Source organism: Trichoderma citrinoviride, assembly GCF_003025115.1.
Source record: "Trichoderma citrinoviride strain TUCIM 6016 unplaced genomic scaffold BBK36scaffold_2, whole genome shotgun sequence".
Taxonomy (NCBI): domain Eukaryota; kingdom Fungi; phylum Ascomycota; class Sordariomycetes; order Hypocreales; family Hypocreaceae; genus Trichoderma; species Trichoderma citrinoviride.
The window spans coordinates 2323249-2346079 of NW_020194710.1; the positions used below are offsets into that span (position 1 = coordinate 2323249).

General features: G+C 50.3%; 6 protein-coding genes across 6 annotated transcripts; 4 read left to right on the forward strand and 2 right to left on the reverse strand.

Moving 5' to 3' along the window:
* Window positions 1–493: 493 nt before the first annotated feature.
* On the forward strand, window positions 494–967 carry BBK36DRAFT_1138359 (hypothetical protein; the record flags this gene model as incomplete). Its single annotated transcript, XM_024893236.1, has 1 exon — window positions 494–967. The coding sequence occupies one exon, from the start codon at window positions 494–496 to the stop codon at window positions 965–967; it is 474 nt and encodes a 157-aa protein (XP_024753267.1).
* A 570-nt stretch (window positions 968–1537) lies between these two features.
* On the reverse strand, window positions 1538–3954 carry BBK36DRAFT_1138360 (Endopolyphosphatase; the record flags this gene model as incomplete). The annotated part of the gene is made up of 2 exons (XM_024893237.1): window positions 1538–3417; window positions 3753–3954. The coding sequence occupies 2 exons, from the start codon at window positions 3952–3954 to the stop codon at window positions 1538–1540; spliced, it is 2082 nt and encodes a 693-aa protein (XP_024753268.1).
* A 5850-nt stretch (window positions 3955–9804) lies between these two features.
* Window positions 9805–10560, forward strand: BBK36DRAFT_1189044 (hypothetical protein; the record flags this gene model as incomplete). Its single annotated transcript, XM_024896606.1, has 5 exons — window positions 9805–9807; window positions 9844–9865; window positions 9966–9978; window positions 10151–10232; window positions 10272–10560. The coding sequence occupies 5 exons, from the start codon at window positions 9805–9807 to the stop codon at window positions 10530–10532; spliced, it is 381 nt and encodes a 126-aa protein (XP_024753269.1). The 3' UTR covers window positions 10533–10560.
* Window positions 10561–17121: 6561 nt separating this feature from the next.
* On the forward strand, window positions 17122–17856 carry BBK36DRAFT_1110294 (hypothetical protein; the record flags this gene model as incomplete). Its single annotated transcript, XM_024889569.1, has 1 exon — window positions 17122–17856. The coding sequence occupies one exon, from the start codon at window positions 17122–17124 to the stop codon at window positions 17854–17856; it is 735 nt and encodes a 244-aa protein (XP_024753270.1).
* Window positions 17857–18635: 779 nt separating this feature from the next.
* On the reverse strand, window positions 18636–19001 carry BBK36DRAFT_1138363 (hypothetical protein; the record flags this gene model as incomplete). The annotated part of the gene is made up of 2 exons (XM_024893238.1): window positions 18636–18741; window positions 18790–19001. The coding sequence occupies 2 exons, from the start codon at window positions 18999–19001 to the stop codon at window positions 18636–18638; spliced, it is 318 nt and encodes a 105-aa protein (XP_024753271.1).
* Window positions 19002–20301: 1300 nt separating this feature from the next.
* Window positions 20302–22383, forward strand: BBK36DRAFT_1156502 (glycoside hydrolase family 18 protein; the record flags this gene model as incomplete). Its single annotated transcript, XM_024893933.1, has 2 exons — window positions 20302–20700; window positions 21097–22383. The coding sequence occupies 2 exons, from the start codon at window positions 20302–20304 to the stop codon at window positions 22381–22383; spliced, it is 1686 nt and encodes a 561-aa protein (XP_024753272.1).
* Window positions 22384–22831: the final 448 nt, after the last annotated feature.

A 22831-nucleotide genomic window follows, 5' to 3' on the forward strand; every position in this document is an offset into this window, starting at 1 on the left:
GCCCAGACCCAAGGCTTGTTGTTGTGGAGCTGCCTCCTCTCAATAGAAGGATCGTAGGCAAACATGAAAAAGATGAGATTTCGATCGAGGGCTTGTCCTCCCACTCGGCCGTATATTTCTTTCCCCTCCATCTTCCTCTCATCTTCGTCTGGCGTCTCAGTTGTCTGGGCTAAACACATACATACTACTACATGTACAGACAACGCATCTTCGCCTCCCTTGCGTCAAAAGCCACTGATTGCATGTCTCACAAATCTCGCTTCTATTAAAGAGCCGCTTCCTCTTGTTCCAGCCTCCTCTTGTTCAGTCAGCAAGCCGTCCATCCAGTCCATATATACCCAATAGTCCCATCCATTGCACCCATCCGCTGAACTCAGATCTCAATTCAAACCCATAACCCTCCTCCGAAAAGCAACCACTTCTCACCAACCTCCAAGCCACAATGACCACCTCAGCCACATCAACAACAACAACGACAACGTCCACATCCAATATGCTCTCCCTCCCCTCCCCCCCAGCATCATCCTCCTCCTCATCACCCTCCTCTTCCACACCAAGCCGCCCCAGCTTCAACTCCCACCGAACCCAAGACCGCCTCCGCGAGGGCGAGACCCCCTACGTCCTCTTCCGCACAGAAACGAGCAACCTCCAGCGCGGCCGGAAATCCGTCTTCAAAGAGACGGGCCTCCTCGACGACACCGACATCAACCTCAACATTGTCGCTTCCAGCGCCGCAGTCACCATCAACGTAAGCGACGAGGACGACAGCAGCGCCAGCGGCGTATCCCTTCTCCAGTCGCCGATTGCTTCGCCTGCGTCTGAGGCAGAGGCAGAGGCCCAGCAGACTGCGCCATTTCCGCCTCTGCAGGACGTGCACGTGTCGGTGCAGCGGCCCGTGCAGGCGAGGAGTGCCCTGGATTCATGGTATGTCTGGGCTCTATTTCTTGCGCGTTGCCGCTCGCGATGATGGATGCTAATGACATTGTAAAAGACAATCTATTATCCGCAAAGATCTCATACAAAATCATGAGGCAACACGCTCGCTAGTCGATATGATTGCACTCACTTTCTTTCAATCTTTACATTTCATCTCCGTGGGGAATGGTGGTAGGAAGATCGTACGAGCAGGGATCGACCATGGACATCCTGATATGACATCATTGCATGAAAGCTGGAATATGCGAAACATACCGCATTTGTATACACATAATAGAACCTTGAAATACAGGAATCAGTTGAACAGAACATGAAGTACTGAACACAATCCATTCCGTGAAACTACCTAATAGTCCAAAGAGGGGTATAATTTTGCAATCTAACATGTAAAGATGCTCCAGGAGGGTACCGGCCGTAATGATACCATGATGTGCGCAACCCAAAACATCGCTTCAAGAATCCTCCAGGCCACAAAGCAGCCGCCGGCCCATCACCAAATACTCAATAAATATGCATATCCCAAACGCCATCCATGCACCATCCAAGCTCATCAATCATCCAGAACATCATACACAGAAAACTCAAATGAACAAAATATCCATCACATCTTTTCCAGCTCCTCCTTGGGAACCGTGCTGACAAAGGCGTGCTTCAAAAAGTGCAGCCAAGCCTTGTTCTTCTCCTTCTTGCTCTTCTTCTTGTCCTTGCTCTTCTTGCCCTTGCCCTTCTTGAGCTCTGACGCGGGCGCATTGTCTGTGTACTCGTCTGCTTCGTCTGTTTCGTCTAGGTCTTCTTCATCGTCGTAAACCTCGAGCGTCTTGCTCTTGCTGCCCTCCTTCTTGCCCATTCTGTAAGCCAGCTTCAGGAGACTCTTAACCGTCAAGTCGGGCAGCTTGTAGATGTTGTCGTCAAAGGTGCTATACTCTACTTCGTAGCGAAACTCGCGAGGATTCGGCTCTCCGTGCTTGGGCTCCTTGTGGTCGTGTTTGCCCTTGCGCCACTTGCTGGTGTCAGCCTCGATGCCGGGGAGATCATCGTTGATGTGGGTGAGGTTGGCAAAGTACTGCGTGTACCCCGTCAAGGTGAGCAGCTGGGGGGAATAAGCCGGGCCGGGCAGCGCATCCTCAGGAGGGTCCAGGGGGACAATCAGGTCGTGGTCCTTAGGCGGCTTGCGAGGCTTGCCCTTGTTCTTATCCTTCTTGCCCTTCTTGCCCTTTTTCTTGTCTTTTTTCATCTTCTTGATTTCCGCCATGATTGCTTCCCTGTCCTCGTAATCGCGGTTGTCCTCTGGCAGCGACAGTGGCGCTGGTGGGTTTGTCTGATCGTACGTATCTCGCCACACAGGTGTGTCTTCGATGCCGGTAATGTTGTACTCGAAAATGCGAAGCGTGGGGAAAAAGTTGGGCACGACGCTTGGGCTAATGAGCGACAGCTGGTAACGCTCAGCATATTTACCGCCGATCTTGCCCAGCTTCTTCTTCTTCTTGTGCTTGTTTCCTTTCTTCTTCCCCTCTTCCGACTCATCATCAAGATCACGGACAACAGACTTGGGCAAGTCGGACCACTTGTCCCGCAATTCCTGCAGATAGTCTTCCTTGGACGAGATGGTTATTGTCTCGTCTGGAGAGTCGCGTTCAATGAAATCTCCGGCCCCGAGCTCCGGAGTCAGCTCCTTGACATCCTGAAGCAGAAAGTGATCAATGTTCATGTGTCCGAAGACAGAGCCGACGACAACGTCGCGGTACTGCTTGAGCCACAGCGTGTACTTTTGCCAGCAGGTCTCGTCCCAGAGCTGCTTGCTATCCGTCCGAGCAGGTGGTACGTGGCCCATGAGAATGGCCTTGACGCCCCGCTCTCTTAGGATCTGCAGCTGCACGCGCAGCCAGTCCATGTGCTTGTAACCGGGCTCCGAGGGATGGGCGCAGCCGTCGACACCGGCGTTGCGATCGAAAAAGTACATAGTGTTGAGGCTGAAGACGGCGAGCTGATTGGGAATGACCTCGACGTAGAACCAGCCGCCAAAGGCGAATGAGTGGCGCTGCGCCTCGGGGATGAAGCGGCGCCAGATGTCGCTGTAGGTCGCGAACCACTTGTTGGGCCCCGGCAGCATAATGTTGTGCGGGAGGAAGTCATTGTTGCCAAAGTTGGGCACAATGGGGATGTCGAGCCCATTGCCAGGCGATGAAAAGGTCTCGACGAACTTGTCGGCGATGAAGCGGTTCGTCCGCAGGATCTCGGGCTCGTGCCGCGGGTGCTCCTCGTCGCTGTCGTGCCTGGCCGAGTCGCCGGTCCAGATGACGAAATCGATGTCGTCCCTGATGTTCTCCATGATCCAGGCAAAGGTGGCGTTGACGAGCGAAAAGGGCGAGTCGCAGTCTGTCTTTTCGGCGCCGTAGGATCCGGCCAGTCCTTTTCCGCGGTGGCATGCGATGCCTTCCTCGGTGGAGGAGTGCACGCGATAGAGCTCGTCAGGGTGGAAGTCTGCATCAATTGCCACGGTCAGCCCAACTGCAAGATCTGCCAATCATCCCCAGATTGATGCAATGCGATGCGATGCGATGTAGCATCAACTAGTTGGAGAGACGAGGTCGATTGATGGTGGGTGGTACCGAGACATCGGGATGAGATAAGGAAGAGATGCAGGGTTCAAGTCCAGCGTCGCACTGCAGATTGCGCTGACAGCTGGAAACGCAGAAGATAAGGCAGGGAAGCATGCTTGGAAGCAGCATAATCCATTCTGCCCTCTTCCTTTCTTCCTGGTGGTGTGCATGTGTGCCAATAGCAGACGGATAATCGAGAATTCAATTTGAACGCACCTGTGATATGCAGGAACCGGCCGCTGAGCTTCCGCTGCTGCTGCAGTGGTAGCGCATCGAAATTGGGCTCGATGGGGCGCAGGATTTTCTGGTCGACGGCTGGTGAGGGCAAGGCGAGGACATTCGCGCTGCATAAGGCGAGCGCCAGCAGCATCAGCTGGGATCGCGGGAGACGAGCGCCGCCGCCGCGTTGGCGAGGCATCGTGACGATGTGTTGATGCAGGATGTGAGTAGCAAGGTGGTGACGATCGATATTCTCTTCGTTTTCGCTTCAGATTTCGTAGGGATGCGGGTCGTGATGCTGCACGTGTAGGAGAGCGCAGCGATGAGGAGTTGTGTGAGATGAGGTGAAGCAAAGATGTAAGAAAACAGAAGAGACAACAAACAACAAGGGTAGGTAAACAAAAGGTAAACCCAAAGAAGAGGCGCCGCAAACTCAAAGATGCATCGCTCGCACGAGGCTTTTGCTCAGCCTGTCGCCCGCAAAACTTTTCCCCCAGGGGTCCAAAGGGGCTGAATGCCGTTTAATTGGCGTGGCGGACGCTGCAGCTATGAGGTCATCGGTGCCAGTCCGATCTGCTGGCGATTGCGTTCCGGATTGCCGGTCGGGCTTCTTCTGCCTGGTTGAGACAAGAGAGAGACTTGTTTCAAAGACGAGGGATGTGATGAAGTAGGTGACAATGAAGGATGAGAAACTGAGGTGTCGTGTATTACTGAGTAGGTGCTCGGTATGGCGGAAGAATGTGTGTAGGTATTAGGTGCACCTTGATGGTTCGGTGTGAGGAGTGAGGGGGAGGAAGAAGAAGAAGAAGAGAGAAAGGAGAGAGACGGAGACAGACGAGGCTAACAGAAGAGCATCAACGCTATTAATAACGGCCCCAGAGCCGGCTGCTGCCTCGTCAGCCCGCCATGATGATCCCATCCCCAGCCCAGCCCGGAACTAATTGCTCTCCGTGATCCATCCGCTTCTCTCCCCATGTTCTGAGAGCTGCGATGGTCCAGTCCAGGCTTGCCAGGCCCTGCTGATGATCCCCCCTCCCCCGTCACCAATTGTCCGAAATGCTGTGCATCCCGTCTCCACCGACATCAGAGGCCTGTCGTCCAACCAAGCAGCCGCATCTCCAGAACCTCATCGCCATCAGACCAACAATGAGGGGCTGCTGAGCCGTTTGTCTAACTCTGGCGGCTGTCTCGATCACTCTTCTCCCCCACCACCGCGATGCTAGCGACAGTACCAACGTCCGTCTCTCTCCCTCAGTAAATCCAGCAGCCTTTCTCTCACTAGCTCCCGCCCAGCATTCTGACCTGCCGGACCCTTTTTCTGTGATACCCTGACCGTTATTCTTCCTTCTTCCATCCCCGTCCGAGCCAATCTCGCGTCCGGCCCGGCTCCACGTGCGGCGACGAGACGCCATCGATCAAACTTGCTGGTGCCACCACACGCAGCGAACAAGCTGCCAGAGCTTGAGCACGCGACTTGTGATTTTGTGTATGAGGGAGCCCCTTTCCATCTCACGTTTACCATCTTGTTTTTCCTTGTCTCTTTTTCTCATCCATCACTCTTATTACTGACCATCAGCCACCCCGCTCTCTTTCTCAACCTGTTCGTTTCGCGTCTTTCTGACCATGTCGTCCGATCTCTTTCTCATTAGAACCTAGCTTGCATTCGCTCACCTGAGCAGTAATTTTTGGTTGTGGGCAGATGACGCCTGCGCCATGGGGTAGCTGCCGTTGCAGTCGCGTGCGCCAAGAGGACATACATCGATAGATGGCCTAGCCCTGCATATGATCTCTGTCGGTTGCAATAGGCTTTGATGCAGTCAAGAGTAGCTGCTTGGTTTGAATGCAACTGTCTACGTCATCTTATAAGATTGGCAAGATGCTGCTTGGGCGATGTCATTTCACCAGCAGTAATATTTATATCTGCGGCTACAAGCGCTGTCAAACTCGCATCTGCTCTAAGACATGCACCAGCTCATGCTACCCTAACCCGCACCGAGAGCAAATTAGTATCGCCAACCAAACAACTTCGCCACTGTGTTACCCTCAGCTGCCTCTCTCACTGCAACCCTCTGCTCACCCGCGTGCTATGTAATGTCTGCTGAATCAATTACTACCACCCGACTACGGCCAGCCATGGTGATCTGGATTCCGAATGTCACTTCCATGCTACGAATCACAGCTTGCGGGCGGAATATAAACATCGTGATACCATCTTGCCGGCATCGTTTACATCCGAAGAGCCTCACAAAGACAAAATGACAATGGTGAAAACCATGCAGCGTCCAGCTTGTAAGCCCTCCATTACTGTACTGCGTTCTCCATCCCCTGGACTTCCAGTTGTCCATTCAACATCCAGCGTTCTCAATACCTTTCCCAGTCCCGCTGCAAACTCATGTACAAAGAAGCCCGTACCTCGACCATCACGAGTCACGCTAGTCCCAAAACAGATGTCTCCAACCCGTCCACTTTTCTTCGCGTTTTTCTCAACGCCAATTTTTCTCTTTTCTTCTTCTCTTCATCATGCAACACCCTCAACAGGAGCACCTGATCCAAGGTGCGAGGCCTTCTCTTTTCGCGTAGATACGTCGCAGTTGCAGGCTCTACGTTGCTAGACGAACTTTTGCCGCTCGTTTGAGGGGGGTCATAGATGCTTCTTCTGTGATGGCTCCCCATGGTTTTCGTGGCTACATGAATCTGTCCTGAACTGATACCGTTTGACGCGATGGTCAAACAATGAGGGCTATCGAAAGGGCATAGCGAGCTGCCTTTGTCTCTGTCCTCTGCATTTCCTTCTGTGCTCGCCACCTTATTTCGGGATCGGTTCAACGCCGCTCTGGACGGTGAACTCTGAAGATGCTAGTCAGCCACAGCACGCTTTCCATTACCCGTTTTTTGCTTCCCAGAGGCATCATGTCGGCATCCAGCTTGTACCACAGGACAGCTGGTCTGCAATATGTATAGAGCCTGCGACTGTCTTCCACTTTTTGTTCGCTGTCCAGTAGAAGAAAGTCGACCACGATATCTATGGCCTAGGAAAGCGGTTTGAGCAAGCTCTTGACGCGTCCATTCTTGCTTTGCTCAATGGTGTTGTAGCTGTCAACTAAGGTTGTACCGTTCACCTCAAACTGCACGTGCTCGTTGGCTTAAAGAATCGCACACGAGTCGACACTTGGTATATATCATAAGTTCTTGCTCAACATGATCTTATAGTAATACAATGTGAAGCTGGGGCAACGGGTAGTTAGCGACGAGCTGGAGTCAGGACTCGGTCAGTGAATCTACTGGCTCCGAACAAGGCAAGACTGAACGTGCTACTGTCGAGAGCGTTCCCGTTGTTCAGCGGAGGCCTTAGACTTTATCGACGCTGCGTCTTGGGCGGCCTTCGTAGACGAGAGCTCTAGGGTGTTTCCGATTTTGGAGTGAAGGTTGTGTTCTCGGCCGAGAAGGAAGGGGTTCGGCGCCGGTCAATGTGACGTCCGCTCGTGGGACAATTCTGCCAGGCTGATGCGCATAGGTGAAGTGCCACAGAGCTTGGGTCGGGTATATCTGGGCTAAACCGTCTGGTGGAACGGGTTGCAAGGGGCGGTTATGTCGACGATGCAATGCATCATGCCCTGCACATTCCTATGTATAGCCGTGATCGATCCTGCTCGTCTGGAGACGTCACTATGTGGTTCGAAGATCATCCCGAGTATATGGGACGATTTTCAAGTTTCGAGATATCCTTCTACGAGCACAGATGTATAATTTGAACTCAATCAGCTTGTCTGCGTCTGTCGACGTAAGTCCTGCTCATGCATATTGTCGACCGCTTCTCGCCAGAGGTCTATAAGAAGACTCGGCTTTCAAACCTTGCAATTGGCGTTGTCGAGAGAAAGGAGCGATGATGCTGAACTCTCTGGCAGCCGCAGAAACCCCAGAAACTGACTGAAGCTGTCTGCCGTCTGAAGATGTTCCGAACTAGTGAGTCGCTGGTCGCAGCTGATACGGATGATTTGTCAAGAAGCGTTGCATCAGCTGAGGAACGAATCTATAAGGGGTCATCGAGGGTGAAATTGCGAAAATACTTGCCAGAGATGCAGTTATCAAGCGGAAAGTCATCGACAACAAACTTGGGAGGCTGTCATATCCTTTGTCCACGGAAGGGTTCGTCCTCCCCAGTGCATGACGGTGACAAGAGAGTGATTTCGAAGGGTTTGCACGTGTAGATAGTCTGTCGAAGCAAGAGGTTGGACTTTCTCTGCTGTCCAAATTCCCAAGATTAGTTGATACGTTCATGTGCCCATATAAGATCTCCTCTCCAATGATAGGAAAGCTGTTAACATTACCCTCGCCAAGTAAGTTGAACTCATCTCGTGTCGATCCTGGCTAAATAAACTACTTTGGCGTCGATTAAGCTTCTGGACGGACACCAGAAGTGTCACCTTGGTTGTTGGCATTCTACTGCAAGGTGTTGATACTTGAAAGGCGAGGGGGTATTGGGCGGTGGAGTCTTCAAGCGGATGAGAGCAGTCCAAGGGAGATTCCTAGAGCTCATTCTGGCCAGATCGGTTAGGTTATAGTGTTGATGCTTGATGCGGCCTTGTAATTAAGCAAAGCTGCGAAGCAGCTTTGCGAATTAGTGCAACCAAGAGGAGAGCGGCTTCCAGCTTTGCTCTAGAGTCCTCCTATTTGAACAGATAAAAATCTCTATTTGAACAGATAGCCCCATTATTTTATTATACAGTCACCCCTCTACAGCAAAATACAGTATCACACACTGGCAATTCAGATTATCAGGAAGGCATAAGTGATACATCTCAACAGCGGCGGCCAAAAGCACTATCCTGTACCAGTCTTTTTGTGTTCCCTATGAATATGCAATCTACGGCCTCAGAGTGCCTCTTTATGAGCAGTTCCCTTCAATTCTGCTCTTGCAGTAGCTGCAGCAGCTTTCAGTACTTGAGTGCGGGAGGCGCCAGGAATCGGCACTGTATTTGGGTGTGGCCGGCTGGCGTTGCTGGTGTATGCATACTAAAACAATGGGGCTATCTGTTCAAATACTAGAGATTTTTATCTGTTCAAATAGGAGGACTCTTGCTCTATTAATAGGAAGAAAAATCACGCTAAAGTAGCTAGAAAAAAAATCTCATGTAGCAACTGGCTCATTTTGCCATTCTCACCGCCCTGCAAAGTAAATAAAGGGACCTGCTATCAAGCCTCCATGGTCTCCCTATCAAGCCTCCATGGTTTTGTGGCTTATGTGGCTGGAAGTCCGATTACGGCGGCGCCATACGAATCCAGCTGTAACATACGTATCTACCCAGTCACGGTTTACACAATCCAAACGCTATCATGAATTAAAGCTCGCGATACTATAAGGTCAGCTATTTCCTGGCGTTGTAATATGCTGCATCTCGGTGCCTGGCTTGTACAGATTGCAGGTCGCTGAGGCTGTATTCATGATTGCATGCCTATCTCTTTGACGGTCCTAAGGCACGTCCGAAGTAGACCCGACAGCATTAGCCAATTGCATTACAGCTTCAAAAGGGGTACATTAGCAGCACGCAAGATTAGGTGTAAGCAGAAGTACATACAGCTACCCTATTTACTTTTGTATATCTTTTTCAGCGCTAATCACACAGCAACAACTATATAAAAAGGTAATTAAAAAACAAATATAGTAACTTTACTTTATAAAGACTAGAAAATACTAAGTTGCACCTTATTATAGCCAGAATTAGAGGTGTTCTATCTTATAGAATGATTCTTATTAGGTATTCTTTAACAGCAGGGGAAAGTGCGGGGCAGATACCTGAGAGGTGCCTTCGGACCGTCAAAGAGATAGTCATGTGCACTGTTACGTGACTAGATTAGTCAGGACTGTGGCCTTGACTAGATTAGTTAGGACTGTGGCCTTGACTCTCAATTCCGCAGCTTTGCGATAGTTACCTATACAGCGCTATAGCTTAAGCCATGATGGCTGATGCTGTCGGTCGCAGCGGCGGCTGCTGATTTATGACTGAGGCTATTGATGCTGTGGTAATTTGTAAATGAAGAACTGATGAAGATGGTGTGTCTTGAACTTTGTGTAAATTGCAAGCAACAGCTGGCATCGGCCATCCTCGTCAGTTAGTGCAAATACCCAGCCACACCATGGAGGCTTGATAGGGAGACCATGGAGGCTTAATAGCAGGTCCCTAAATAAACTTCGCTGTTATAGTAATTTAGGTGCTATAAAAAGGTATTGCAATGTTACTATCTTAGCGCCATTTCAGCCCACAAAAAGAATATATAGACCTTGCCATTACAATCGCCAATTGCTGCATAATGCTCTGCTAGAATTACATGCAACTTGCATAAGAAAAAAGAGCGATGCTTAAGCTTTTAAATGATATATATATTAATTGCTCTAGGATAAAGCGCCGCAGGCAAAAAGCGCCGCAGGCAAGCCCCCGGCAGGGACCCCCAGTAGGGCCCCCGGAGGGCCCCCAGAGGGTAGGCATCAAATCAATCCTATCTTCCAGTAATAAATAGCAGCAGCAGAAGCCAGCAGCAGAAGCCAGCAGCAGAAGCCAAGCAGCAGCAGTAGCAGCAGCAGAAGGCAGCAGCAGCAGTAGCAGCAGCAGAAGCCTAGCAGCAGCAGTAGCAGCAGCAGAAGCCAAGCAGCAGACGCCAGCAGCAGAAGCCCAGCAGCAGCAGCAGAAGCCAAGCAGCAGCAGTAGCAGCAGCAGAAGCCAAGCAGCAGACGCCGGCAGCAGAAGCCGGCAGCAGCAAGCATCTTTGCTCACCGTATAAACGCCTTTAGCGGGCATCAAGCTTGTACTTACATCAGGTAGACTCAACCAAACGGCGAAAATCTTCCGTCTTGAAGCTTGTCCTGGTGCTGTGCTTGCTATCGACTCTATTAGGTTTGGTTATTAGGCACCTCACTTCCGGTTAGCGGGCACCTCAAAGGTACACTTTTGTATAGGAGGTACAAGGTAAGGCATAACTCACTACAGTGAATCTATTCAGTGTGCTGATATGTTGGGCTCATTTGGCGAAACGCATGTGAGGTTGGTATAGTAACCGGTTCGCGGCCCAAGTGCTGTGGCCTTCGATTCATGTATCTGGTTCAGATTTCCTCCCGTCCTGAATCACGTTGTCATCCATGGAGGCAGGTGGATGTGACTTTCCAGAAGCCCCCACCCACTGCACACCACGCCGACTGCGGAGCATTGTCTCGCGACAGAAACGCTTCCCAATTGTACCATCAAGTGTTCGGCGATCAAAGGGAGTTTTGCTTCACAACAAATATTTGCGCTGGCATGCCGCGTAGTCTACTCGGTAGACTGTCAAAGTGGGTTGCAAAAAACACCGCCGGTCTACCATATAAAATTGTATGTCAACCCGCATGACTGTCAACTTTTCGGCGCCACAGCTCGGGCTGCATTTAGTAGTTAAATACAGCGGCCCACTAGACTCATTACTTCGTACCTGGTAGTACATACATATATGTAGTGTACTTGTAGTAGCATGTTAAATATTCTCGCATTAGCTTAGGTAAGCTAATGCGATAATATTCAGTATGCGGGATCCTGGTGCGGTGCGCAACCCCAGGAGTGTATTTTAGTTACATGTATAGCAATCGAAGTCGCTAATAGGAGAATGATAGTTAACCATACTAATAATTAGTGGATGCGTGGTACCGCCTGGAACCTCTGGAACCTCTAGAACGGTACTAAATTCTCACAACTAAATTTATACCGTCCTATCACATAGTATAGTTCTAAGAGCTGGAACGGTACCAGCATGGTACTAGTATGGTGCCTGGATGGTTCCAGCGAGGTGCCAGCGAGGTGCCAGCCGGTTCTAAACTCCGCCCGCAACCCCAAAAAGGAAATGCCGCTGCAGTATATCTGCGGCGTCGCTTTTATAACTTAATACCTTGCATCTTAATCACAAAGTACTTTTTTATATTATGCGCTGGATGGGAATTGAATTACGGACTTTAAAAAGCAAGCTCTGTATTATCTATTTACTTATCTAACCACTATGGCATGTCTACTCTATCTATTACTGTAAGGGCAAGTGGTCTTCCTCCTTATATAGGTAGGTGCAGGCGTCTTAGCTGCTGTTACGACCTGGAACCTGGAACCCTTTAGCACCTTGCTGGAACCCTTTGGCACCTTGCTGGAACCGTGCTGGCACCTCGCTGGAACCAGTATAGCTAGGCGCTAGTACCGCATTGGAACCAGACCAGCTTCTGGAACCTAGTTGGTATGGTGCTGGTACTGTTACAGGGCTTGGAACCGTACCAGGGCCATCCCATCAGATGGTCCGGTTCAGGCACCTTTGGTACCGTACCAGTACCATACATGCACCATAACATGACGGCACCAGGTTCTACTACGGGAATGATAGCCCGCTTATGTAACTTACTGCCTGAATGAGTTCTGTAAATGATAGGCCATTATCTACTGCTTGACGCCGGGCCCCGGTTCAGGTGTAACTACGTGGAATGGTCCGGGCGCTCCTCGACCAGTTTGAAGTGTAGTATGCAGTTCCCTGTGGCGTATCTGTCTACCCAGCGTCTGGAGAGCGACTCAAGAGCCAGCCATCCATAAGCCATCTTTCAGATGCAATTTTTTGTTAATACAATGCATGTTGCGTTCTATATGACGATCAGCTGGTGCTCTTGTGTGTGCTTTATGTGCATGTATATAGCCTCATGCCTCTTTTTCTCACTTCTCTAGCCTCAAGTACCTGGGTGTTTAAAGGATGCTCTATACAGCAACGCCAGACAATTGGATGACAACTGGTAAGAACACAGCCCACTGAAGGTGCCACCCAGCATTTTGCGGGTTAACTGTCGCGCTAACGCCTTGACGCAGGCGACATGGGCAAGGTGTTGATGTGCACATCCCCCTCCTTGCACTAACCGCATTTGTTTGCTGCACACCCCTTCTCTACGTGTAAGTCCAAGTGCACCGATCTGGTCAGCTCACTTCTTCTATCAACTGCAGTAGCATTCTAATGTATGACTTTTCCCTGAATGCTCCTTGATCTTCGATGAGGTGGCTATTCAGAGCCCAGCAACAAGCAAAGTGGTGTCGTAATGCTTGTATGCGTACATGCCGTATGCAGTAATCTGGCTTCACGGGAATCAATGACTGGCCAGCGTCCTCCGCATGTATGTAGACATGAGGGACCAAGAGCCAGATCGCGGGAGGTGTGGGTGAGTTTTACCCAGGCGCGTGCGCTGATTGGCCCGACGCCAGCCGGACGTCACCGAATAAGAGCTAAGTGGGCCTCCCATTTTGAGATCCCTCACGCAAGGCATAGAGTACTACTATAGCTGATGTGTGAGCTCAAGGGCAATTTACAAGGGGAGAAGATGGTGTGGGTGTGGGCTGAAGGGGCTTATACCGCCTCGTGGGACATGCGGACTGGCTCCGCTTCAGGTTAGCTACAGAGCAGTTGAGACAAGTATACCGGCCTCGACCGCCTTAATTCTTTGCGCATCTGGCTCACCACCATCTGACGCCAGCAAACCCGGTGTTCTCTGACGATTGATTCTGATTGAATTCGCCAGGATGTCTTCGTCTACCGGATTTCTTGATACATGATACATAGACAAGTTCGTGAAGCACAATTAACTGGCGCTCTATAAAACAGTGCCATCACTTATATGCATAGGTACGTATACTTCAGGATGTCGCCTTCTGCTTCCGATGCTCGGTTGCCTTTCCGTCTGCCTGGTAGTACCTAGGTACCAAGGGGACATATCAGCCATTATTACCAGCGCCCTTGTCATGGCATACCTATGTTCGTATGGAGCTCATTGGGCTTCCATCCAGGTACCTGCACACCCCCGAGTACGACATGATCTCCTTCATTCTCGTCGTGTGAGCCACCCCCCCTCTCTCTGCATCTCCCTACTTGATTTTGGAAGACATATATAAACTCGTCGTTTCGCTCCTACCATTTCACCTTATCATCTCCTAGCTTCACACATAAGTGTAATCTTATGGACAGTCTCAGACAGCCTGAGCACCCCCCTGGAGAGCCACTTTCTCCTTTCACGATGCCTTACCTCGAAATGAAAAGCCAAAGCTCCATTGGAGCGAGCTCTACGTGAGTCAAGTAGAAACCACTTTGCTGTCCAAGATCATGAACCCTTATGTCCTCTCGTAATCCCAAGCATCTTCCAGTTGTTTTGTTTTACTTCTCACTGAGCTCAACATATTGAGCCCTCCTCTTCACTACCTCACTACACTTCGGGCTCTATTTTGCAACACTACGTGGAGCAGTATAACCCGGACTTTTGATCAACAGCAGCTTCGCTGTTAGCGAGCCTGCCACCTACAACTCTCTTTCCCAACCTCATGATCCAAACCACTCCTACAATCCGACGCATAGGTCAGACAAGAACACATACGCTCGTCATTGGTCACTTTGTGCCTCATAATGCTACTTATGCCACTCTTGGGCTCTTCCGGCCTTGACATTCCTTCCATGCCGTCTCCCTCGATTTCGGCACATCGTCTCACCCATCGTCACACATAACACTGAGCTCACTCATTTCAACTTCACTTGTCTGACTGCCGTTTTTCTTCTTAGTGGTGATACCGAAGACACCTGGAGCACCGCAGCCAGGAGCGGTTCACCTCCGCCGCTAACACGCGTGGACCGCCCTGTTGTCACGCCGACAACTAACACGAGCACCGCCGAGCAGTCGCAGACCCACACCGGCGAAAGAGACCAGAATGATGTTCTTGTTGGAGTTGGTTCGCAATTTCCTGCCATTGGTAAGCCCTTTCAACTATGACTACATCCCCATATACGGGCTTATACTTATTCTCCTTCACATATATCAGACGATTCTATCCTAAATGCGGATATTCTTCCCAATCTTTGACGATTCCCATGACCTCTCATAGATCCGTCAGCGTGGCGTACTGGTCAAAATATTTTGGAGCATGCTTGTGTAAAGTTGTGCGTTGCCATGTCTGGTTTCTGGTCAAAGGATATATGGGCGTCTAGCATAAACCTTGACAATTCAACTTGATGTAGCGTTATGTTTATGCAACGATTTACTGAATATAACATGGGAAGATAGTATAGGCTACTATAAGCAGAAGAATCTTGCTTGAGAATCAATTATTAAATCTTCTATCTCCTTAGATGCTTTTAAAGTCGAGTGGTCTTCCGGATTCCTCTATACTCCCTGTGTAGAGATTTCTTTTTTTCTTCAAACTCGTGGCGAAATAATTCACTGATAGGAGTAGAGAGAATGAGTCCGTGAATGAGGGCTTGGATGGCAGTCAGTGTAAATAGTCCTCAACTGGCTTGCAATGACATTAAGTCTTTCATTACCTTTATACCAAACTTCCAAATATTTCGGTGCCTGTGGCTGAGCCTCGTCTAGTTGTAGCATATGGTGCATGCTATGTTCAACTCCAGCAGCCCCTTTCATTGATCCTGCGCATGCAAGTTGGCCAAACCTGGAGTCCCTCCGAGATCAGCCTCCGTAGCCTCATGAGGACGTTCGACTGATGCAAAGCATTCAATCGGCACTTGGTGTAATAGAAGAGCTGCTGAAGAGCGTTCGGCCGACCCAATATAGCAAGGTGGTGATACAGTCGCCCGGTGGTCGGAGCCTTATCTGATAGTACCAGCATCGAGAGACACCAGACTAGGTATCCCCGACGGCAGATATCATCATCCTTAATGGCCATTCGATACCTAGAAAGGTCTATAAGGCACTCTGTCCAAGTGTCCTCAATAGACATTGAATATTCATCCAGCCAGGTCTCCTAGGCACTTGATCCATGTGGTCTTTAAAGGCCGATACAGTCTTCAAAAGCAGAGCTATTATGTAGTAGTCTAGATAGATAAATGCAAGCATATGCTTTATTAAAGCAGGCAGGCTTTATTAAAGTAGCTTAAGAAAAGAATAAATGCTATGTTGCCTTACTTATGCCAGCATTAGTATAATAGTCTTAAGAAAAGTCTAGAATTTAGAATTAGAGTAATAAGCAGTATTATAAGGATGCTTTTTTTAAGTTCTATATTATAACTTAATCTTAAGATAAGGCAGCTTACTATACTTTAAGTATCGCATATGCCATTATAAGCTTTTTTAAATATATTTGCTATAAAAAAGATCTTACACTCCTAATTTTCTTAGTATTAGAGGATGAATTATGTATTCCCTATCGAAAGTGGTCTATTTATGCCCCGAGGTATAAAAGAATTTGGCATCCTGGCTCAGACTTCCCTGGCTGGTCATTTAGTAGCCAAAGAGGCAATTACTGACGCCGTGGTCAGGCCTTCGACCAGAGGCCGAAGCACGTCGTGCGACGTTCCGCCCCGCAAAGAGTTCTCAACTGTGCGATATAGTTTGGCTACGTCCACTCAAACTAAATGTCTATAGAGCCATGGTCGCACAGAATTAGCATCAACACCAGCAACTCTTTCTCCCTCATCTTCCGTCTTCATGTTCGTCCCTTTTCCTTGCTCACTATAAAGGAGTGTATCTCGACCATCTTCATTCGAGATGTCAAGTTCTTTCAAACGTTGCCATAAAATTTACTGCCGTCCTAAAATCTCCAATCTGACTGTTTCTGAACGTCTTAGGAAAGCTTCGGTTAGGTGGAGCATTCAAGCAAAGATGAAGTTTCCCTGACCCAGCCCTGGAACAAAGGACGCTCGAAACACCAAAGCACCCCACAGCAGCACAACAAAGCATAAGTAGGACGGTGCTCTCTATGAATAGGTTCGCAGTTCTCTGCCTTTCTGACGGTATCAATAGTTTAGTATGACTAATGCATAGTCTTGATTGAGAATATAACTATGTTTCCAAGCTCCAAGGCCTCGAGAGTGGCATGCACATACAGTCATGACTTGGCATCTGTTTTTGTACCATTCAATCGCTTTTAACTGCGGTGTAAGAGCATGAAGTTTGGCAGTTCCTTCCTTTATTGCCACCATGGCACATATAGGTGCTTGTGCTGACCGTCGGCGTACGCGACAATCCAGGTTTCTTGGGTAATCTAATGTGAAGCTATCGCCAACTTGACTAGGTATCTTAGCGTTTTCGAGCCCTCGGACACTAGCACTGAGACCCCTGGGGATCGCTGCCTTGCAGGGGTTCAGCGCATTCACCTAACGCAATATAGACTAGGTGCTGCCTTACCTACATGAGGTAGCTCCCATCAACCTAATCTGGCTCAAGTGATCGCGACTCCATGCCCCTCGGCTTCAACTCATGTTCTTCCACTCCTGCGTGCGATAGGTACAATACATCTTATAAGCACAGTCAACCAACAGCATAAGAAGCTGCAGCCTTGCCATGACACATCGGCCTCCTTCTCCGTCTGCAATGCGAATAACTTGATCGATGTGTTCGCTCGCACGCAATGGCCGTCACTTCCATCCCTTCCCACGTCTTCCCACCGAGCTTCGCCTCCGGATCTGGGCCCTTGCGGCAACTCCACGCCTCGTCCACATCAGCGTGAGGCAAACAGAACTGGACCGCTGGAAGCGTATCGCCCTGAACGACTTCTCTTTGCCGATGCCGTCGCCTGCCGTGATGCACGTATGCCGCAAGTCCCGTCTGTGCGCGCCGTACCAGAAGGCCTTCTTCACCATTGTGCCCGGCGAGCCTGAGCATCGGTACGTCTGGGTCGACTTCGAACGAGACATGGTCTGGCTCGCAAACAGCCAATTGGAACGGCTTGAGCCGTATGAGACCAAAATTCGGCGACTCAGGTTTACCGTCGAACCCGGCGCCCGCGGTGACTTGATGTTCGAGGCCTTTGGCGGCTGTAGTCACGAGTTCATGGCGCCGTTTACTGTCCTGCGGGAGCTGCATGTGGCCATATCTGATTGTTTCTGTGCCTGGGGCTCAACATGGGCCGGCTCTGGTTACGGAAAATGTCCCCGGGAAAATGTCAGGTTCCTTGACCTCACCACAGGGCTCTTGTTGACTGGTCCTCAGCTGGAGATGGCATGCGAGTGGGAGTGGCAGAAAGGGGGAAGAGTGATTGATATGGATGATTTTGATTACGAGCTTTGGTTTATGCTCGCCAATTACACTGGCTCAAATTTACCGGAGCTTGCAAAGATAGAATGAGTCATTTTCGACCTGCCCTGTATATGAGCTTCTCACGAAATGCCATTTTGCTGGCCAATCTTTGAAGCATCCACTACAACAAGCTGTTCTAATAAGCACAAGGCACCAATAGATCGCTGGACCTGAGCCCAATTTGCGTCTATCCTATCTGCCCACTACCAATCCTGGGGCTGTTTCTACCCCCTGCGTTGTGAAGATAGTCTTTTCGGACTCCCTCCTTCTCATGCTTATCCTAGTACTTCTCTCAAATGCACGGCTTAACCTTCAGCTCTGCCATCTCAAAGAACTGTATCACTGCTCCGTGCCTTTGGGTCACGCTATCGCTGTAAAAGTTCTCTCTCGTTTCATCCATCATTAGCAGAGTCCCTAAATCGCCATGCTCACCGCCAACCCTCACCCCTACCATCGTGTGATCCCAAACCACCGTCTCCCATACCTGTGATGGGTCAGCCGGATTATGCCCTACGCCGACCCTCTTCCTTCTCGACAGGAAATCCTTTGGGATTCAGACGTTGTTCCATTGCAGCAATGAGATGTGGCCCATGATCGCCCACTCTAGCTGCCTTGATCTGGGCGGTGGTCTCAACGAAACGGTCGAACAGTTTCTTGTTGTCTCCCGTGTTTTTGCCAGCCTTTGCGGCTTTTTCTACCTCATCTCCAATCATGTCGATGTTATGACTGTACTCTTTTCAACCTTGGTATATAAATATGTAACCTGGCCAGTCGGTGACTTTCTTCTTGACCTGCGAGAGATAGTATGCCTACAGCCTCTTGGCAGTCTATTCGGGGTCTGGATCTGTCGTCTGGGAGTCCAAGAGTCTTCCAGGCTTGTTTGCGGCAAACAGGTCCTTTGACGATGACCCGCCGAGGAAGTTGACAAGTTCGCTGAAATTGCATCGTCGCCCATCCATGGTACCTTCACACTCCACTCACCATTCCTGCTTGGTTCTTCTATGGATCCTGCACTTCTTCACGATACTGTCCCAGCTTAGGAATTTCCATCCAAGCCTACGTTGTGCTGGATCATTCAGCCCGTCGATCTGGTAGGCGTAATACAACCACGCCCGATCTAATGCACCGGCGAAACCGCCGGTCAGGACCTCGGCGATGAGGAGGAAGACGCTCACGAGAAGCTTGAGCTGCATGATCGATGATTTTTAGTAAGGTGGTGATGGACATCCAATGTCGAAAACTTGATTTGGGGCAACAATCAGGAGGCTAGCAGAATAAGGGAGACGGAGGTAAAGGGCAACCTAGAGAAATGAACAGCTCCAGCTTCTTGCAGAGAGACACGGAAGACAGCGCTACATGTACACTGACTCTGCCTTGCTACAGGACGAGAAATCCACCCGAGAGACGGCTATGCGTCTCCTTGTTGCTTCATATGTTGTTTGCCGGCCAAATTTGTCGACATGTTCTATGCCGATACAGTGAATCTGTCCCATGCCAAATAAACATGCTTTCGGTGGATCTCCAAGCCTTACATCGACCAAAGTACTGCATTGTCCTTCTTCTCAAGGAGGTAAATATAGTTATCAACCGAGGCCTTCGTGCTCTCCGCCACTTTCCGTTACCTAGTTTTCCAGACGTCCTGTTTCCCTTTACGCCAATATATCTCCCAGGTGTTCTAGGAAGTCTTCATATTGGTACAATTTCACTCCTCTCCACCCGTTCGCGGCTTGAGATTCTACTGGATTTAGTCCTTGCCCTAGTCGTCATGGCTGTTCCTATACTGTCCTACTTGACTACCATCTTCCTCATATATGGGGCCGTAGCCCAAGCGGATGGCTTCAAGCGTGATCATGCTTCAGGCACAGGGTTAGACGCTTGGCGTGCGGCGACCAATCGCACTACACGGCCACAGGCATGTCCATCATCGTGTCAAGGTGGTGATTCCTGGCGTCCGCGACCTGTCACCATGGTCCCTCTTTCTGGATGCTGCCGGACATGGAACTTGCAATGAGACACTACTGCTCGAGTTCAATATTCGGGAGGCCGTTGTTAGCGGGCAAGTCGCACCTATCGCGGCCATCGGAGTGACTATGCGATTGGAATCATTGCAGCTCCCGTACAGGACTTGGCTCTGGTTCAGGAGGCTCTGCAGACCTGGGCAAGTGGGCAATGCGTGTCGGGGAGCTTCAAGGCCATTATGACCATCCCTCTACGAGTGCCCAAGCAGGCGGAGGCCACTAGTAGCTCGATGAGGCCATCTTCTCTCACAAGTAGGCCATCTGAAGAGGTTCACACCCGGGCCATGCCGAGACTTGCCTCAAGGGCTTTGTGTAGAACCACAACAGTCCCTTCTGGCGTTGGCTGCTCTGCCGTCGCGCAGCGGTGCGGCATCAGCCAAAGAGACTTGCAGCAGTTCAACCCTGTAAAGATTTTTGCAAAACACTCGTCGCTGACCAGAAAGTCTGCTGCTCTGTTGGCGCCTTGCCAGACTCCATGCCCCCTGCCAAGTCCGGCGGCATTTGCGATACCAAGTCGGTCTTTGGCTTGGATTCCTGCTCTTCTATGGCGCAGAAGTGCGGACTCAAGGTGGCAGATTTCACAAGTCTGCACAGCCATGACAAGAGGTTTTGTTCGTCTTTGGCGGTTGGCCAACCTGTGTGCTGCACTCACGGAAGGCTGCCTGACATTAGTCCCAAGCCTGGCAAAGACGGCTCCTGCTTTGTCTATACCATCAAGAAGGACAACGGCTGTTCTTCCATTGCTGCCTCACACGGCATCACCGTGGCAAACATTGAGAAGTATAACAAGAAGACGTGGGGCTGGAACGGATGCAAGTTGCTGGACGAAAAGGCGCAAATCTGCCTCAGCAACGGGACGCCCCCCCTTTCCAATGTCAGTCTCCAACGCTGTCTGTGGGCCGCAGGTCGTCGGTACCAATAGACCGCATTCTTGAAGCAGCGACGACTGGGCCAAGTTGAATCCATGTCCCTTGAATGTCTGCTGCAACATCTGGGGGGCAGTGCGGCACTACGGACGATTTCTGCGCCATCTCGAACTCAACAACCGGTGCTCCGGGCACATCGGCGCCTGGCAAGAATGGATGTGAGTCACGGCGGGAGTAACGCATCTCCAGGTGATCGAATGCCGCTGTACTGACTCTGTTGTCTAGGCATCTCTGATTGCGGAAGAGACATCGTCAAAGGCTCATCCCCAGCCAAGGCAATGAGAGTTGTCTACTACGAATCCTGGAACCCGAACCGCAAGTGCCTACATATGGATGTCGATTAGATCGACGCCACCAAGTATACGCACATTTATTTCGCCTTTGCCAACGTCACGTCCAACTTTGGCATTGACAGTAGCGGCGCCCAAGTTCAGTTCAATTGCTTCAAGGCCATGCCAGGCAGCGTCAAGAGGATTATATCTCTTGGTGGCTGGGACTTTGGCACCAAGCCAGGCACCTTCAACATCCTTCGCGAGGCCACCAAAGCTGAGATCAAGAACCACTATGAAGATTGCGACTCTGAGTTTAGCACTCTGGACCAGCTCAACAAAGTAAGGGGCGAGATTCCCTTTTACTGCGTGGACCTGTATATCGTCGACATGGAAATCCAACTTCTAAGCACTGCACTAGACAGGTACAAGGACCTCATCGATAACGGCTATGATGAGAAGTTCAAGACCTTCGAGGAGTACACCGTCGAGCAGATCCCGTCTCAGATCAACGCTGTCATGGGCAACGGACATGTCGGCGATTTCTTCACGTGCGAAGAGGCGGCGCTCCGCACTTGCTGCTCCAGTTGCCAATTTGCCTCCTGTATTGGCAATTGCGACAATTCAGACGACTGCAAGGATGGCTATGGCACGCATGAGGTGACCTGTCCCACCATTTATAAGGATGGAACTGATGGTATCGACTGGTACAACACCGTCGTGCCTAACGTGACGTACACTTTGCGTGACTCTGACGGCTTCTACGAGGCTATCAATAAGGACCATGGGGTTGGAAAGGACTGGATCAGATTCGGCGATACGTCCGTGAGAGTGTCAAACGGATGCCAGTGGGCCCAGGGTAATATCAGGGATTGCCAGAAGAGACAAGACGCCTGGTTCTGGCATTATCCGCAAGCCGCTGACAATATTCAAGTGTTTAATCCGAAGGACGTCATTGGCAGATCGTACGAGAAGTCCAAGGACCTGCTTTTCAACCTCAAAATGCTTAGGGCCATTGGCAGCCTCGACTCTCAGCTCAGCATGGCGGATTTGGCCGACGCAGCATCCCTCCCGGCCATGACGATGGCGTTCGCCGTGGACAGTATGAACAAGGTTGTCAAGCAAGCCAGGAGCATCAAGAAGCGGGAGAGGGAGGACATGATTGCCAACTTTGTCGGTGCTATCCTATTCTTCATTCCCTTGGCTGGGGAGGCCGTCGACGCCAGCATGGCTGCTGTTCGCTCCGCGTTGGCTGTGGTGGACGAATTCTACGGAGCACAAGACTTGGATATGGCACCCAGGTCATGGAGTAGACCACATAACGGGTGCGTGCATGACAGCCCAACCCCTTATGCCACCTGATCCATTATACGTTGAGCACTACAAATACACTGCGTAAGATTTGCGCGGAGCTTGCAGGGATGCGGATGAGCCTGGTTCCTTATGTTCGACTGGAGAGAGTAGTACCTCGAGAGGGGAGAAGCGGCGGCATGCATTTTGACTGCTAGTTGCGAATACTTGGAATGATGGCCAAAGGCGGTAAGGGGCTATCATTGAGGACGATTGTGATTACTGCCGAAAGAACTGGGTGGGGATAGCATATTTGACATGTTTGACACGGGTACTGCTGAGATTCTGTTCAAGTTTGACTCGAAATACAAAGTTGTTGGCTACACGGATGTCGAAGAGTTACTGAGAACACAATGCTATGCATCTCGAAGGTAATGTATGTATATTGCGGCACCAAGAGCGATGGTCATAGGAGGAGAGCCACCCCATACAGTGACTGAGGAGGAATCAACAGACTCGA